The 17701-nt window shown below is 44.9% G+C and overlaps 1 protein-coding gene across 1 annotated transcript in view; it reads right to left on the minus strand.

The window, feature by feature from the left end:
- kirrel3b (kirre like nephrin family adhesion molecule 3b) overlaps positions 1–17287 on the minus strand; it is a gene marked incomplete at its 3' end in the record, with an annotated part of 258801 nt that extends 241514 nt beyond the window's left edge. Inside the window, exon 1 of the mRNA XM_083772969.1 lies at positions 16800–17287. Within this exon, the coding sequence (XP_083629095.1) occupies positions 16800–16845 (46 nt within the window). The 5' untranslated portion in view covers positions 16846–17287. The remainder of the gene's footprint in view (positions 1–16799) is intronic.
- Positions 17288–17701: the final 414 nt, after the last annotated feature.

Here is a 17701-nt window from a genome sequence, read left to right on the forward strand (position 1 = left end):
TTTTTATATTTTCTAATACGGCCGCCTTTGAAAAAAAGTTTGGACACCCCTGTATAGGGAAAGGCTAAAGCATCCAAGAAACAACAACTGCATTCTCAGCTTAATAATAATAATAATTAGTTGAGAAATAGCTTTTCAAAAACACACACAATGTGTTCAATTGTGTTCAAGGGGGAACGAAATTTCATCCCTCTATATGTCTGACATATATTGGTGTGACGAAACCTTGAACCTTGAATTGCATGATGTTAAATATTGGACTTGTATGACATGAACAGATGACAAATGCTCAAAGTGGAGTGGAGCTTCCTCAGCGTTAATGTATCCCTTCGTAACTAAAAGAGTACACGATGGTGTATGGCAGCGTTATCTTTATATTACTTTGCAGTTCGTCAGTGAAATAACATACTCTATTGTATTGCGCTTATCTTTTTGTTACCGCACTTGTTCATTGCCTTCTGGGCTCGCTCCGTGTGCACTTTATTCGCTGCCACAGAGTGGCCTGCTTAGATACACACATAATAGTCGTTTTGTCACTGAGAGCATTACGGACCATCACAGACCCTGAACTGTCACGGACAGTCACTCAGCAGCGCTTTCTGCAGAAGTATACCTCACAAATCTCAGCAAGGCTGCCACTATACTGTTCCTAGCAAAACGCACGGGCATGACAATGATGAAATGGCCCCTAAATTGCAGGGAACTGAAAGCGCGGGGTGCTCTAAAGGGAGAGATACACCCGTGATGATGACACTGCTTAGCAAACTGAACGGGGGTGAGTGGTTATTGGTCCATTTCTGCTCTTTACAAAGAAGATGAGTTGACCACGGCGGGATCGACCCGAGCCATCCAGTGGTCTCCAACTGTGTATCTCTAATATGGACACATTACTGCCGAGGGGTGTAATGACCCGTCCTTCCTGGCGCCTCTCTCTCTCTCTTTGTGTGTGTGTGTGTGTGTGTGTGTGTGTGTGTGTGTGTGCGTGTGTGTGTGTGTGCGTGCGTGATGGGGATCCACGGCCAAATACAGTGTGAGTGAGTGAGTGTAAAGTGAGGGGCACCCACTGTGCCTGCCACACGATTGCAGATTCACTGCCACTATACAGTATATACGTTACGAGACTGAATTGAATGTATTGTATGTATAAAACAAATAAGTCACAAGATGTATTTTATATTGGCCACATGTCGTCATTTAATGCCCTAAACAAACATTAAAAGTCCATAGACATGGCTGGCAAACGATTTTAGTTAAGCGCTCCAAACAAACATGAAAAGCACATACAGTAGACTTGGCTGCCACATGACGTAATTGCAAAGGCCACACATGGGAGCAGCTAGCGCTCAATGCTCAAACATTGGCCAAATTGTCAAATATTTCCTAAGAAAGAGGGAACATGTGTGATAATAGCTGTCTCAACTCCTACAAGTCCAAGAGCTTGTCAGGGTTGTGCGGTCCACAGTTCAAATATGATCATTTTGGGGGGGGTTGCACCCTGAAACATTTTAGAATCACTAGACCACTATTTCTATTTTCTCCACCACTGGTCCACTGCTGAAAGGTGCTCCATGGGAAAGTGTAATATAATATATACATATAACTTTGTTTAAATGTATCAAAAATATGTTTAATATGTTATCATATTTCAATAGAATGTAGGAAAAGTATTAAAATAAATAATGACTGTTAATGGCTTGAATCTAGTCGCATCCGGTGCCACACAATAAAATCATAATCGTTGCTGCACATAATCACATAATCGTAAACAGCACATAATTGTTGCTGTCAGGCAGAAAACTCTTAACATATTGGTAACTTTTTGTGTTTTTTATTAATTTATTATATATATCCCCCCCCCCCCCCCCCCTGTAAATTAATGCCCTACTTAATCATACTACAGCGTCACACAAAATAATCAAAAGTAGTAGACGTAGAAGTTTGAAATAAATGTTGCAGTGCGAAACAAATAGTGGTCCAGAGCTAAGAAATGACAATAAAAAGGTTGAGAATCCCGGACACCGACTGACGGTAGGCTTTTAAAGGGATCGCACCACTCATCTGTCATTAGGCAGACCTCTAGTAACATTATCACTTTAGATGGCTTTTAAGGGCTCTCTCTCCCCCTCACACTAATCCAATCTGTGACGTGAAGTCTGTTCATCATGCCTGGGCCACGCTCCGCGGGCATTTGTCTCTGCACTCTTCGTTTAGCTGATTCATGCTTTGTTGTACGGCCATTACATCGCAGAGCGGTTACGATCCACAAGGGCTTGTGGATCAGCTATGTTCGCCGAGTACCGCACTATGAGCTTGTAGACTATTTTTTAAAATCTGTGCACATTTTTTAATATACATATACTTTCACAGCAAACGCTTTTAACTCAAATATTTTCTTCTGGGGGGGGGGTCCCTGGAACAACATATTTTCAAATGGGGGTCGGCGGGCAATTACATATAAATTTGGGGTTCTTAACATGAAACGGTTTGAGAACCACTGATATAAAACACGTTTTTCAGGAAACCGCCATGATTTAGAAAGACATTTTTTAGAATGTTTGTGTTGAAGTTCTTCTAGTGATTTTATTGTATTATCAGATCTTTGTATGTTTTCATTTATTTTTTTGTATTTGATTATATCAAGCTAATGAAGGTGTAGCACAGCATATAGGGCCGGGGGCCCGGAAACCTCACCACGGGGTCGTGCAGGGGTGGGGCATTGTTAAGTCAGCTCGTCTCCCTCATTGGCCAGTGGCCAAGGGAACGTGGTGAACTGCAATGACTCCCTGTGTACCCGGCCCTGGGTGATTTGCGCCAACGTCCCCTGGGGGACTGAGCAATGACTAGTGTCAGTTCTACCGGGAGGGCAGCCAGACTGAAGAGCCTTGCCAACGGAGCTGTAAGCATGGCAAATCATTAACCCCTACCGCCCCAAATGCCCTCCCCAAATGTGCAAATAAATATCTTTATTTTCTGTTCTTTTTCAGCGCCTGTGCCAACATGGGAAATAAATGTGCAACGATATTGAGATAGTACTCGAACTTAGAATTATCTCTCCAACCCTTTGAATCATCAGTGTGAGAATTGGAGTGGCTGGTGAAAATCATTCACACATTAATTCACAATGTTTATTTTTAGTTGCGTTTTAGGCAACTAGAACGTCTTTTGACCGCAATGTTGAATAATTAAGTGTTCATGTTGCGAGTGAATTGTGCACTTTTTGTGCATTTTCTGAATACGTTGATCCCCGCCAACGAACCGGTCTCTGAGATGATCAGCTATGCATAAGACTTTGTTTCTTAGTTAGTTCTTTGGACAGCTACTTGATACTTCACCAGCCAGCATTTGAAAGGTGACGGCCACAGCTGTATGACGGTGCAGTAAGCTTCAGTGTGGTAGTGGTGGTGTGTGTGTGGAGGGGAGTGGTGAGATATATCTGGGGGATTATCTACCATATAGCTGATCCTGCTTTTGACACCACATTATTACTGCATTAAAAGACAGTCTGGTCCCCGATAGAACAACGTGTAACTACCAGGAGTAGCATATTAAAGACACATCAAAAGCATTTATTTCTGATCAATATGGCAATGTCCTGCTGTGGTATGTCTGAGGATCAATAGAAAACCACATTTATAGGATGTTATAGGTCATCAAGACCTGCCGTCAGGGCTCATACACAGAAGTGCTTATTTGTTTTACTCTGACCGTACTGGGTCCATTTTGGATTTATTTGTTCTGTGTATATCTGTAGCATGCTCAGCTTCGGTGGCACCGCTTAATTGCAGAATCGCAAATTGGTGACAGAAGGGCACGGGGAGACTGTGTGCGTGTGTGTGTGTGTGTGTGTTATGTGGCTGTGTGTGCCTAAAGACTAAACGAATGAGCTTGGTAAACAACTCCATACGGACACATACAGAGCCATAGAGCCCCCTAACACTAAACTATTTTGGGGACCAATGTTGTTGACGCTCCCCCATCTGACAGGTTTCCCAGGCCCAGTGTCAAATGCTCAAATGCGTTTCCCCGAAACAAATGCACGCTAATTAGAATTGGTGGAGGTGGCACAGTGCCAATGTCAGCATAGCTAGAATGAGGGTTTTGTGTGGGTTGTGGGGGGAGGGCAGGGGAAATGTGCAGGACGCGGTTGGCTCCAGAGCTAACATTGTGATTCTGACTACTGATTGGGCCTCCCCCCCCCCCCCCCTAAAATAGCTAATTGTCTTAGCAGGGACAAGCAGGTGGCTGGAAGCCTCTATACTTGGCGAGAAAAAAAAACTTGAGAGGCGTTAACACAAGGGCAGCCGTGGGAAGCCCTTTTCTTTTTTTTTACTCATTTCCAAAGCCTCGCCGATTGGGGAAAAAACTATATTTTTTAGTTCGGATCAAAAGAAAGTTTGCAATAGCTGTTGTGTCTGATACACTCTGCTGAATAAAACATGCTTTGGTATCAGCCGGATCAAATGGCCCTTCAAGAAGGAAAGCCATGCCTCTTATACTGTAGCAACGCTGTCTGGGTTCACAAACAGCTATAGGGGACGGTTCTCCTTCCATCCCTCACACCACTGCTTCTCAAACGTGTTTGTGTCAAGGACCACCCATTCCCTTCCATCTAAAAATGTGTAAGTAAAAAAATATATATATTATGGTTAAAGCGCTCAAAATTATTATGACACTACTTAACACATTTTGCACGAGTCGTAATGTAAGGAGGGTACCCACACAGGCAGTGGCCCTGCGGGGTGTTTCTCAAATTGACACTATACTGTATTTGCCACTGTTGTTTTACAAACCCCTTGCAAGGTATAGTCATAATGTCAGGTAAAGGCACACGTATACATGCTTGTCCACAGGTGAGGAGCATCTCTCTCACCAGATTCTCCCCTAGCACAAGTTAAAAGGCTGATTTGCATTTATATTGCCACCGCAGGGCTAGCAGCCGTAATTGGTGTGGCAACCCATTCCCACTCCCCCCAACACACACAAACGCATGCACGCACACACTCGCGCACACCAAGCACACGCACACACTTTTGACAATTCTCAAGACTGCATCCACACACTCAAGACGGGAACGTCGTAATCATCAGATCACCATCCCAATTCCTCATGTGCCAGCCATGCCCAAACGCTGAATGCATCTTCTAAGCCCAGTGGTTCCCAGGCGTTTTAGCACAAGACCCAAAAGCGAGATTTGATGTCTAGCCAGTGCACGAATGAAAACTATAGTGAAAGTAGCTGCCGATCTACAAGGTCACAACGTTGTGTCGCATTGAGACGCGTCGGGGCACTTTTTGAAGATCCTTTGAAGTAATTATGATTGAAAACAAAATGGACAAAAACAAAAGAGAAAAAAAGAGAGAAGAAAGGCTCCCGGAGTATAGATTTCAAGGTGCTATTAACTATACAAAGCACTGAACAACCAAGGCTCTGCACAAAATTAATAGCAGACTTTCTATCACCATACACTCCATCCAGAACACTGAGATCCCAGACAGCAGGTTTACTTGACACAAAAGGAACAAAAAAATAAAAAGAAACCACCAAAGAAAATAGGAGAGGCTACATTCTGTTTATGCACCAAAGTTATGGAACACAGTTCCTCAGGAAGTCAGAGAGGTCAACTCCACCAACATCTTTAAACAAAAACACACCTGTTTAGATTGGCCTTCTCCGGCCAAGTTTTAACACCCTTTTGGCGTTAGCATTATGTTATGCTTTAGCTATTGAAAAATAGCAGATCTACAAGCTTGTAGGTCTGCTATTTTTGAAAAATCGAAGAACGACTGACATAGAAACATAGCTTTTTCAGAAAACTGTCAGGATGTAGAAGACATTTTTAGACATTCTATCAGCAGCACTTGGCCGTGAAGGCTGGCATGTGATTTACCCAAGGTTAAAACTGCAGATCTGAACAGATAACTGCTACCGAGGAGGAGACAAATGAGCGGAGAAGTTGGAAAGTTTCAGCCCTAGACAGAAGAAAATAGCACTGATTTGTATATGTCTTTAAGATGGGGGTCTGCGGCCAAACACATATAATTATGGGGGTCCTAAGTTTGAGAACTACTGATCTAGAAGGCATTTGTAGAATCAGCCTTTGAATATATTCTTTCACAGCGAACGTTTTTAAATATTTGCTTCTGGGGGGGTCCCTGGAACAACATATTTTCAGATGGCGATCCGTGGCCAAATACAGATAATTCCGTGGGTCCTTGACATGAAAAGGTTTAAGCACCGTCCAGTGCACCACTGACAATTTTTTTCTTCAGAAAACTGTCAAGATTTTGGAAGACATTTTGTAAAATCTGATCTCAATGGGTTAATGCCAGCTAAATACCGTCTGGAGTCTGGACACTATTTGGATAGGTGTATAATCAATGGGGCCAGTATGCTGAGATATGCTCAGAGGAATAGTCTGTTATGTAAACAGGAGTCTATCTCCTGCTCTACATTCTACGTCTATTCTATACACAATAATTCAAACACTCCTTGTCCAGCAACCAGCTGTCAGTTATCAAAGTTATCACATGAAAAGAAGAGGGATGTTATTATCCCCCTGCAGAAAGTGGAGTCTTAGTAGGTTTACAGTGATGCATTGCTGCTTCATGGGAAAGATAACAATGTCCACAACAAGCAAGATATTTGACAGCCATTTCTATGAAATGGGAATCTGATGATACAATATTGTTACTGAATATAACCTCAAAGCACAATGTTGACCCTGTCTTGATAAAAGGTAGTAGCCTACTTTTGCTCCAGTGATGTCGCAGAGCAACATAAATGTATTAAATGAACATCCTTTACAGTTTTAACCTTCCCTGAAGTACCACTTTCTGTTCTGAAAATGTACAAATCCAAGCAGAGCTTCTAAACATGTCTGTATACAGTACAAAAGCCAGGCATCCACATCTTGAAGCAGTAGAGACAACAGTGATGATAGAGAAACACAATGACACTTTAAATATTGGTATCTTCCCCGAAGCCCAGCTGTGCCACCACGTCGCTCTCTGAGGAGAAAATGCGTGATCACCAATACTGTATTTAAAACACCCCCACAACAAGACACGCACGTGTGCACACGTACACAGTACACACACACACCCCGCAAGCTCGCAAGCACTTCGCCACCGCCTATATGTCTCAGCCGCTGCTGCTGTGAGGGCGGTATAAACAACAGCCTTGTGGCTGTCGTTTCCTGTTCTTTCAGCAGCAATTTGGAGGCCATGTAGTATTTATTTAAATCTGTCCAATCCCCCTCACTCAATCCACGGGACTCTTTGCAGAGCGTGGGAGTCCTACTAGTAGTAGCCGGCGCTAGCCTAGCACTACTACTAGTAGGACAGGGTTATAACTTATAACATAACCTCACAAAACTCAAAACTATGCCTAAACCTAACCCTAACCTGACAAAAACTATGCCTAAACCTAACCCTAACCTGACAAAAACTATGCCTAAACCTAACCCTAACCTGACAAAAACGATGCCTAAACTGCCTAAATCTGCCTAAAACAAGCGCCCCATCGACTCCCAGGCACAGCAAAAAAGGTAGTCCCCTCCATCCACATCGGCTATTAAACATTAAACACATCAGATGTGGGTCCGTGAACCAAACACATACCACTTTAGGGGTCCTTGACACAAAAGAAAACGTTTGAGAACCTAGTCACTCACAGTCCTCCTTTCTCCCAAGGGTGGCGTGTCCGAGGGAGGGAGATGGCGGCCTGATAAACAGAGAGGGGGGGGGGGGCCTTCCTCCTCAGGTGACCCAGTGATCACAACAGCATCTGGTTGAATTACTTAACTTTGCCGCCCCGGCAGACATGTAATCTGGGATAATGCCGTTTCGCAAAGTGAGTAGTGCTCCAATCTGGATAAATTTATCCCCTAGGAATGAGATTCAACAGCAATGTCTGGGGGGGTGGAGGGGGTGGGGGGGGGTGTTAGGGGAGCGAGGGAGGGAACGCTCGGTTTATCAGTGGGCGTTGTTGTAAATGGAGCGCTCTGCATGGGGCTGAGCACATTAATGAAGCCTGCAGTGAACAGGATTGTTGTTGCCCGCTTTTTCCGAGAATAAACCATACTGATCATTTTCCGCTGCAGACTGCTATCTGTGGACATGACTGACGTAAGTGATGGAGACGACCGATGGAAGGAATAAACAGTCGACGAGATGAGAATCTCATCCGTTTCCTGACAGTTTTCCTTCAGTTCCTTCCACGTTTCCTTCCTCTCTCGGTACTGCATCTCTGCATCTCATCATGAGATGCAGTACCGAGATAAGGACGAGACAGGATTTGATGAAAGACACGGAAAGTGAGAGACCAAACACACAGAATGATTTGACATGATTATGAATAATCACAATTAGTTCATTTCATTATCTCTCTCTATCTCTCCCTCTCTCTCTCTCTCTCTCTTACAATTTATTATTAATATAAAAATCATGTAATCCATATTTTACCATTTTTTAATGATTTATCTATTTAATTTGCCGATTTAATTTGACATGGAATCGTGCGTCAAACATCATGTCACTGCCAGCACTGATTTTCTTTTTTTAAATAAGAACTAACTGATGTGGATAAAACTACGTAAACTCACTGCATCCAGCCGTCAACAAATCGGTATCTCATAATATTTATTCATGTGTTAACTCTTATTACCATAAATATCCAACCAGGGACACAGGCTTGGAAGAGATTAACGGCAGGGTTTCATCTAGCAATCATGGCACAGAAATGAGCAGGGGTCAAATCATCCGAGGTGACTTAAGCTGCAGGGATGATAGAACAGCGCAATGCAAACAAACAGCAGCGGGAAACAACTAAACATATGGTTGTCACTCAACCACATGCAGCAGAGTGACATCATCATCCACTGACCATTCATTCATGTGTCTGTTGGTGACACATGAGTCTATTATTTGCAAACAAACAGCAGTGGGAAACAACTAAACATATGGTTGTCACTCTGCACATGCAGCAGAGTGACACAAGTAAGACGCGCAAACGCGGGAAGCGAACGCAGCTCGTAAATTGCAATTAGAATAAATTACTTACTTTTTTTTTCTTTTTAGTTAGTAATTTTTTTAAGTTTTCTACTGTGTGTGTGTGTGTGTGTGTGTGTGTGTGTGTGCTACAGCTGCGCCCTCTGGTGGCGGGCGGGTGGTGTCACAGCGGGACATACAGACAGATACACACACACAGACAGACAGACAGACACGATCTGCAGGGTCTCATACGTAGTTAGTGCTCACTACATTCGCAATCACTACGTTCGCAATCATCATCCACTGACCATTCATTCATGTGTCTGTTGGTGACACATGAGTCTATTATTTACACATCTTCTGGACCACATGGGCAGCCCGGGGCCACGTGCGGCCCCCACCTGCACTTAATGTGACCCGCAGGCTAATATCAGAATACTGATATATTATTGATTTCAGCTGTTACAATTCCAAACATGCAAACATGACTCGCTTGTATTAAAATGTTGTCTTTTTTTTTTTTTTTTTTTTTTAAAGATATTTTTTTTGCGGCTTACGCCTTTATTGATTTTTTTTAAGGGATAGAAAGTAGGCTGACAGGAAACGGGAGAGAGATGGGGGGATGACATGCGGTAAAGGCCGTGTCGGGTCCGGGAGTCGAACCCGCGGCACACCGCGACTGGATCACCAGTCCGGTGCCCAGGCCGTTACGCTACGGCCTGGGCCATGTTGTCTTTTTTATGTACAATGTATTTGTATTTAGTTCTATCAAAAATTGAAAAAAGAAAATCAGGATTAATATTCAAATATAGCAAAAATAGCTGATATACTGTACAAGCTCAAAACCTGTTGCAATGTGATGTGTTTTGACTGAGCTTAAACATCAACTATTTTTGTAATGACAAAAATATGTGGCCCTCTGAAGATGGAGAGGGACACTGCATTTCCACACACACTCCAAAGTTGCCCACCCCTGTTCTGGACCATTCTTTAGCCCGATGTTTATTGAATTAAATATGATTTGGACCCAATCGTCACAAGCCACACAATCCTCCCATCATTCTGACATTAACATGTTTTGTTTTTCAGAGACAAATCAGGTCGAAAATCTACCTTGCTATCAACATTTATTTTCCGAGCAACACACTCTCGCGAGATCTAGCGCCAGTTTAAACATAAGACGTGTGCGAGATCTGACGTCAGACGTCGTCCACTTAGGAGGCCATTTTGTGTAGCCTTTTGTCCCTATAGTGGCGAAGCATGACTTTGCAAGTTGGGCTATTTTCCCAGGCATCCTTGGCACAACCCTACAAGGGTTAATGGTACCTAGCCAATTATGAAGACCTTTGCAGGAGCCAGTAGCGTAAATACCACTTCAGACTAAAACCCTCAACGTGGCTCAGCTGCAGCATACCTGAAGCAATGAATATGCATACTCTAGTCTCACATGTTGCATATCTAAAAACTATGTTGAAATATAGCTCCGTAAGCATTCCAAACGGAGCTAATCGAAATACTGTGGGCTGTAGGCTGCTACTCACATATAGTTGTGCCTGCTGAATGAGACACGACAGCTTAGGGATTTTTCAGTTCAAGTGGTACAGTTAATGCGGGCATGTGTCCAAACTCCAGTCAGTGTGGATGGAGCGGTTGTGTTTCGCTTAGTGTTGTCGTGGTTCCATTTCCAAGGCCACCTTTATACTCCATCTATCTTGTTTTGAAAGTGTCTGTGGTTCTTTTATGTCTTGTTTTGACTGTTCAAAGAATCAAAACTCAACTTTACCAGGCGACTGCAGAGCTAAAACTGTTCACAGCAACACCGTTGCAAATACGTCTGTACTGTAACGTGAGCCAGCAAGCAGCGCAGTTTAAACACTCTCTTTCCGGCGGGCGCCGTGAAGGGCCCTTCACAATAAAGCGTCACCCTTTAACTCCCAATGAACTACATTTTACACTGGTTAATATTGACAGGAAATGTAGTCTTAGTCTGGGTAACTTAACAGCGTGTGTTTGTGGGGGGGAGAGAGAGAGGCCGCCCCAATGCGACGGCTTCTGTTGCTTCAGCTATATCGCTGCACCTGGCAGGAGCAAACACTAAAACCATGGAGCTTGTAGATGGGCTATTTTTTTAACAAATATTTGAACTACAAAGAGCTTGTATTGGGGTCCCTGGCAGAAAATGTATTTGCTTGACATGAAAATGTTTGAGAACCACTGGTGTAGGCTACTGAAAACCCTTCTAACCCACTGTATAGGCTAATGCAGCTGCTGTTAATTGGATCAGGTAAGTAATTGGGCACAATTTGTGAGTGAAATGGAGCTCATGTAAACATAAAATGGGGAACTTTTGGTTTTAGTGTTCTGTTTCAGTGGAGGAGGGGGGGGGGGGCAATTAATTACAATTGACGTATTATTTTAATAATCCATGTGTTAGACAGCAGTATAATGTGTGGGTTATAAATAACTATGTGCAATAATGAGATTGCAAATTGGCCAATGTCATTTGTGGATGATTAGTGTTGTTGAAATGTAATAGCGTTTTATATGAATTATTATTTATTTCCTTTTTAGTGGAAAGGGACTAATTTATTTTCCGTTGGTGAAACATCAACACATCTAGACTTAACATGACTTTCAATTATGTTTTCGTCTCTTTTTTTGGAAATTACATGTCAAAGCATGCCTAATTGCGAACGCAGTGAGCCACTTACTATGACAGCAAGGGCTGAATGTCTGTGTGTCCCGCTGTTACACCACCCGCCCGCCACCAGAGGGCGCAGCTGTAGCACACACACACACACACAGGGCGCAGCTGTAGCACACACACACACACACACACACACACACACACACACACACAACCACACACACACGAGCTGCGTTCGCTTCCCGCGTTTGCGCGTCTTACTTGTTCCATAAAAAGTGGATTAGAAGTTGTCAGGCAGTAACTGACAGTAGTGTAGAAAAATGTAAAGCCTAACCACTTAGCATGCATATAGGCTACTGCTGGGGGGGGGGGGGGATCACCAAACACAGCAGATCTAATAGCTTATAACACGTCATGTCGTGACACGTGCTGTAAGTTTATTTGGGCAAAGATGTTTTTGGTGTAGACGGGGAAAACAAGCGTTCCAAGTGCAGTTGCAACTCAGGTCTGCATTACTAATGAGAATAGAGGGTTTAATTAAGACTTCTCCAGCAATAAAGGACGAACATAGTATGACAAGGATAGTGGTATCATCAGGAGATCCGGACGAGATGAGAGAGAGAGGTCGAACTGTAAGAGAAGATACTGTATAGAAGTGTACCGGCCGGGCAGGCGGCAGATATTTAAGGCAGTGGTTCTTAACATGGGGTCCTTCCATGAGGAGTTAGGGTTCTGTAACCCTAAATTACAAAACAAATAGTCCATATTTGGTTCCATTTTGTACACTGTGTTAAATGAACACCAAGGACTTTGCAGTGTCGATCGGGATTCCCAGAGATCTTTCTTAACCCCTTTTGGTGTTAGCATTATGATATTCTTTAGCTATTGAATAGCAGATCTACAAGCTCATAGCGCGCCACCGAGTGGCGCACTACGAGCTTGTAGGTCTGCTATTTTTTTTTTATTGAAGAACGACTGACATAGAAACATAGCTTTTTCAGAAAACTGTCAGGATGTACAGTAGAAGACATTTTTAGAATCTGATCTCAGATCAAAATGGGTTAAAACTGGGGGTCCTTGAAATGAAACAAGTTTGAGCGAGCCACTGACTGATTCAAAGGATGTTGAGAATTCATTCCCGTGCAGCACTGCCCCTAGTGAACAAGCCCGAGTCCAACAGAAGCACACAGCGAACATTTCTTTTTCTCTCCTCTCCCTCCCCTTTACTGTGAACATGAACAGAAATACCCTGCTGGACAGTTTGCATTTCAATTATTACAAGGTGTCAGGGGATAGTGGTGACACAGTGAGAGCACGCGAGAAAGAAAAGAGGGAAAAGGAGAGAGAAAGAGAGAGAGAGACAAAGTCAGTCCATGAGGCTGCACAGTGGCTTTGTGTGGATCTCTTTTTTTTGTCGGCACGAGACCGGCACATCCAGTACAAGACTCTATTCTTAAACTGCCCCCCATCTCCACCGGGACAGCACGCTCACAAATATTCCAACACCATTTCCCTGACAGCGGCCATGGTGCTCAATCACGCAGCATCTTGTAAAGAGCGGTGGGGCGGGGGGGGGGGGCAAAGACAAAAAGAGAGGGACATGAGGGCAGAGAGAGAGAGAGAGAGAGAGATTTGATTTTAAAAGGTCCTTTATTGCACACTGCCGGGTAATACAGGTCAAAACCAGGATCCTAACTACATGCCAGTCTTATATAATCACAAAAATAAAAAAGAAATCACAGGAACAACACCATCCTTTAAAGAAAAGATCAAAAGGTGAAGAGTGAGAGAGAGAGAGAGAGGGGGGGAGAGAGAGGGGGAGAGGGAGAGAGGGAGGCAGAACGACAGAAAGAGCAGCTCCGGCCCCATTTATTTTTTTATTACACTCGCAGAGTTAAACGTAGCACTCATGATTTTGCGTGGTACACAGTGCGTGCAGTAGGAGGAGGAGAGCGGGAAAAGGAGATGAAGAGGCCGAGAGGAAGATAGTGAGTGCATGGGGCTGGATCTAGATGGGACAGAGAGGGAGAGAGAGGGGGTGGGAAGTGAGGGGGGGGAGAGAGAGAGAGAGAGAGGGAGGAAGAGTGCAGGAGGAGTCCAGGGAGACAAGACGAGGTTTTGGACTGCTTTGGCCTGAGGTGACTCTGTTCAGTGATGTTTCGTGCAGACTTTTGACTGAGATCCTGGCGACATCTGTCAGCAGCACAAACGGGTGACTGACTGGGAGAGAAAAGGTGCCCTAGATACAGGCAACATAACAGTACAACCAGGATGGGGAACGCTTTGCTCTCCCTCCTCTCTCTGATTTAAGAGAAGAATTGCACAGTGGCCTATACTCGCTGGCTGACTCTTTCATTTTGTTCTCAACTGCTGAAGAAGAAAATGAAACACAACACAACACATACAATACATTACCAGTTACAGTGCCACAACCCCCTCTTCCCCCACACACTCTCTCTCTCTCTCTCTCCTATCCATTCCTTGGTGTCTCTGTCTCACACAGAATAACTATATCGTGGCCGTAGTCCCTGCCATATCCCAGCGGTTCATAAAAACACACAAAAAAAAAAACACAAGATTATTGTTTTCTCTCCGTTGGCTTTTCTGCTGACACCGGACACGGCGCTATAAACAGAGCTGTAATTTGTACAACAAGACTTAGCTACGGGGGACCACTTTTTCCCCCCAGAAGCAGGCGAAAAGCGAAGGCAGGGGTTGTTATCTCCTGTTTACCTGCCAGAGGATATTGCAATATTTTATATTATGGAAATGATAACCAACTCTTGCAGAAATGTGCAGCAATCTCCTCTGACCCATTGGTACTATCTGAGATTTGCTGTTATAGTTGTTGGATTTATTTTCCCCTGCACGTAACTCCGACCGTGACTGCTAGTGGAAGATGTTCATACTGTATGCATGACTATATGTACATGGATATTGGATGTTAAAGTGTAAGCTTGAATTTATTTTATTTATTTATTTAGTACGGTTGAGGGCGGTTACCAATCTCCAGACATGGGGGAAATGTAACGAAAAAAAATTCCACAGTTCAGTGAGGTAAATAACAACGCTGACTTGCAATGCAGATGCTATGAACTTTATAGATGCTTTAAGATAGTGTGGGTGAGCTGGAAGAGGATTGTGATTGCCGGTATATACACTTGTGCAGCACAGTGTGAGCAAATTTCATTAAATGAAATAAACGTGGAGTGTATACAATACGTGTACGCCGGCCCTATTTTGCCCGTGTCTGTAAAAATTGCCCCCATAACGACTATCACAACCAGCCGTGGAACAGTCTACCACTCCCCGAGCTGCCATCCACTCAGAGTAGTCCACTTACAGAATGGGATGGGACTGTTTCTGTCAACATCCCAGGACACCCACTTCCACAGTCATAAAAACAGAATCCTGCAGATACTAAAAAAATAAGAAGAAAATGACAGGCTCTCTCGATGTGATCTATGTGCCCCTAAAGCTTGGCCGCGCCGCTGAGAGCCATATTAGAAGCTTCATCACCCCGCACGCAGACACATTCAAATTAGTGCTCGTGGCCCATGTGTGTCCAGATATGATTGTGTGCTCAGTGCTGTATAAACAATAGCAGTAATATACTGTTTGAAACACACGCAGGAATATAAATGAACGGATAAATGAAAAGAAGGCAAAAACACATTATAGCAGTTGGCCGTGTTGTGATCGTTGGTGTATAATGATTGATGCATTTTTAAACATCTCTCCCCTGGCTGTTGACACGAGATCAACATGTGGCACGGCACGAGAGAAAACAACAGCGTTGTTTACCGGCTTCTGTTTTGTTCTGTTTGTGGTGGATGTGTTGCAACCACACAGCTATCAATTTCATCATTGATGGGACTCAGATTGGAATGGATTCCTTTCGTCCTCTTTCCTTCGCCGTCAGAAGAACAAAAGGTTACAACACCCATGGGGAGATGAGCGCAAAAGCAGTCGTGCATGCATGCATGCACGCGCACGCACACACACACACACACACACACACACACACACACACACACACAAGCGCAAGCACATGCACACACAGACAGAGCATTCTTTCACAGTCCTGCTTTAGCATCACCCCCGTGATTGGGTCAAACTTTGAAAAGAGGCTGAGCCGGTGACCCTGACCTTCCATAGGATACACTGGGTGTGTGTGTGTGTGTGTGTGTGTGTGTGTGTGTGTGTGTGTGTGTGGGAGGGGGGGGGTCAGTGGTTGGGATGGGGGGAGTGCGGGGGGTGGAGGGGGTTTTGGGGGTACGCGGGGGACTGTCTGTCTGGCTCACTCGGCAGGTCCGTCTGTATCAGACAGCCCCCCGTGGAGAGTGCTCCGTCACTTTATGCTCATCGTTGCTTCTGCCACTTTTTACACCTTCACCCACTTCTTCCATTGTTTTCCAAAAGACAACCACCCGGTGGCACGCTGGGGAAACAACTCGCCCGTCCTCATTCTGTCCACAGACAACACGCCGTCTTATAGGAATACAAATAACAACGCGCATCGATGAAGGAAATCACGGTGGTGCCCTTCTTTCTGTTCTGGCCGGGATGATTTTAAAGAACTCCTCTATAGGCTACTACCCCCTTTCCCCCTCTTTAACTATACCCCCCTTCACTGAATTGAATTGAAGGGGCATTTTCACAGTGTCAAAACAATGTAACTTGGACTGTGGGTTAAGAAGCCTTTCAGAGAGAGAGAGAGAGAGAGAGAGAGAGAGAGAGGAGAGGGAGAGAGAGAGGGTGTGTGTGTGTGTGTGTGTGCGCGCGCGCGTGCACGTGCGTGTGTGAATATCCAGGCTGAATGGGAGGTATTTAACTAGCCTGACATGGCGTATAAAAGCCGTGATAAACTATACTGAATCAGAAAAGTGCCGGGCGGGGGCACCACCACTGACACAGTGACAGCCCCTATAGGACCACCGCACTGACTTGATCTAATTACTCTCCTCCTTTCACGCCTGGCACTTAACATGGCACACAGGACAGGAGCGATGCCATACAAAGAAAAGACACAGGGCAAGCTTAGATGTCTCACAGCAAGAGACAAATACAGAGGGACATTTGCCAACGGCCACAAACAACCACTTAGCAATCAGAGGCAGGCACAGACACAGCACATGACAGGGCATCGCTAGATTACTTACCACGTCCGGAGAACCACAACAGGAGCGGAAGGAGCCAAGGGATCATGACTGGGGAGCGGAGAGGGCAAAAAAATAAATCTGAAGAACTGTGGGGCAAGTGTGAAATCGAAGTTGGCAGGCACGCACGCACGGCGCACACACGCAGAGGCAGAAAAGGTGCGCTTCTGTGCAGTCTGGGGACCGATGCTGGAGTCCCACAGTAGTGTCCTTTTTCTTCTTCTTCTTCTTCTTCTTCTTCTTCTGTCCTCTTATGCCTCTTCTCCTCCTCCTCTTCTTCTCTCTCTTTCTCAGTCACCTGCTCTCTTCTTGACCGTCGCTCTTCAGAGTTTGCCGTTGATGATGAGTTATAGCAGTGCCGACTCGCCGAGTCTCTGTGTTGTCGTTGTCTGTCAGCTGCGACTCTGCGAGCATCCACAGGCTCACTCCGTCTCCGCAGCTCCGCACGGTCTCGCTCGCTCGCTCTCTCTCTCTCTCTCTCTCTCTCTCTCTCTCTCTCTCTCTCTCTCTCACTGCTCTTCCATTCTCAATCTCAGTGTCTCCACTCTCCACTCTCCACAAGCCCCCTCCCTCCTCCCGCGCGCACTCGCTCGCTCCGCACTCGATCGCTCTCTATCTCTCTCGTTTGCTCTACCATTCACACAGCCCAGACTCCTCCCCATTTCCACCCCCCCCCCCCAACTCTCTCTCTCTCTCTCTCTCTCTCTCTCTCTCTCTCTCTCTCTCTCTCTCTCTCTCTCTCTCTCTCTCTCTCTCTCTCTCTCTCTCTCTCTCTCTCTCTCTCTCTCTCTCTCTCTCTCTCTCTCAGTCTGGGTGGCTGAGGCTGTGCGCGACTCGCGAGGCTGGGAAGTTTGGTCTAGTTTGGTCTACTGCCACAGGAGGACTGAGAGGCTGCAGCAGCAGCT

This window comes from Protomyctophum parallelum, assembly GCF_964188405.1.
Source record: "Protomyctophum parallelum genome assembly, chromosome: 9".
Taxonomy (NCBI): Eukaryota; Metazoa; Chordata; class Actinopteri; order Myctophiformes; family Myctophidae; genus Protomyctophum; species Protomyctophum parallelum.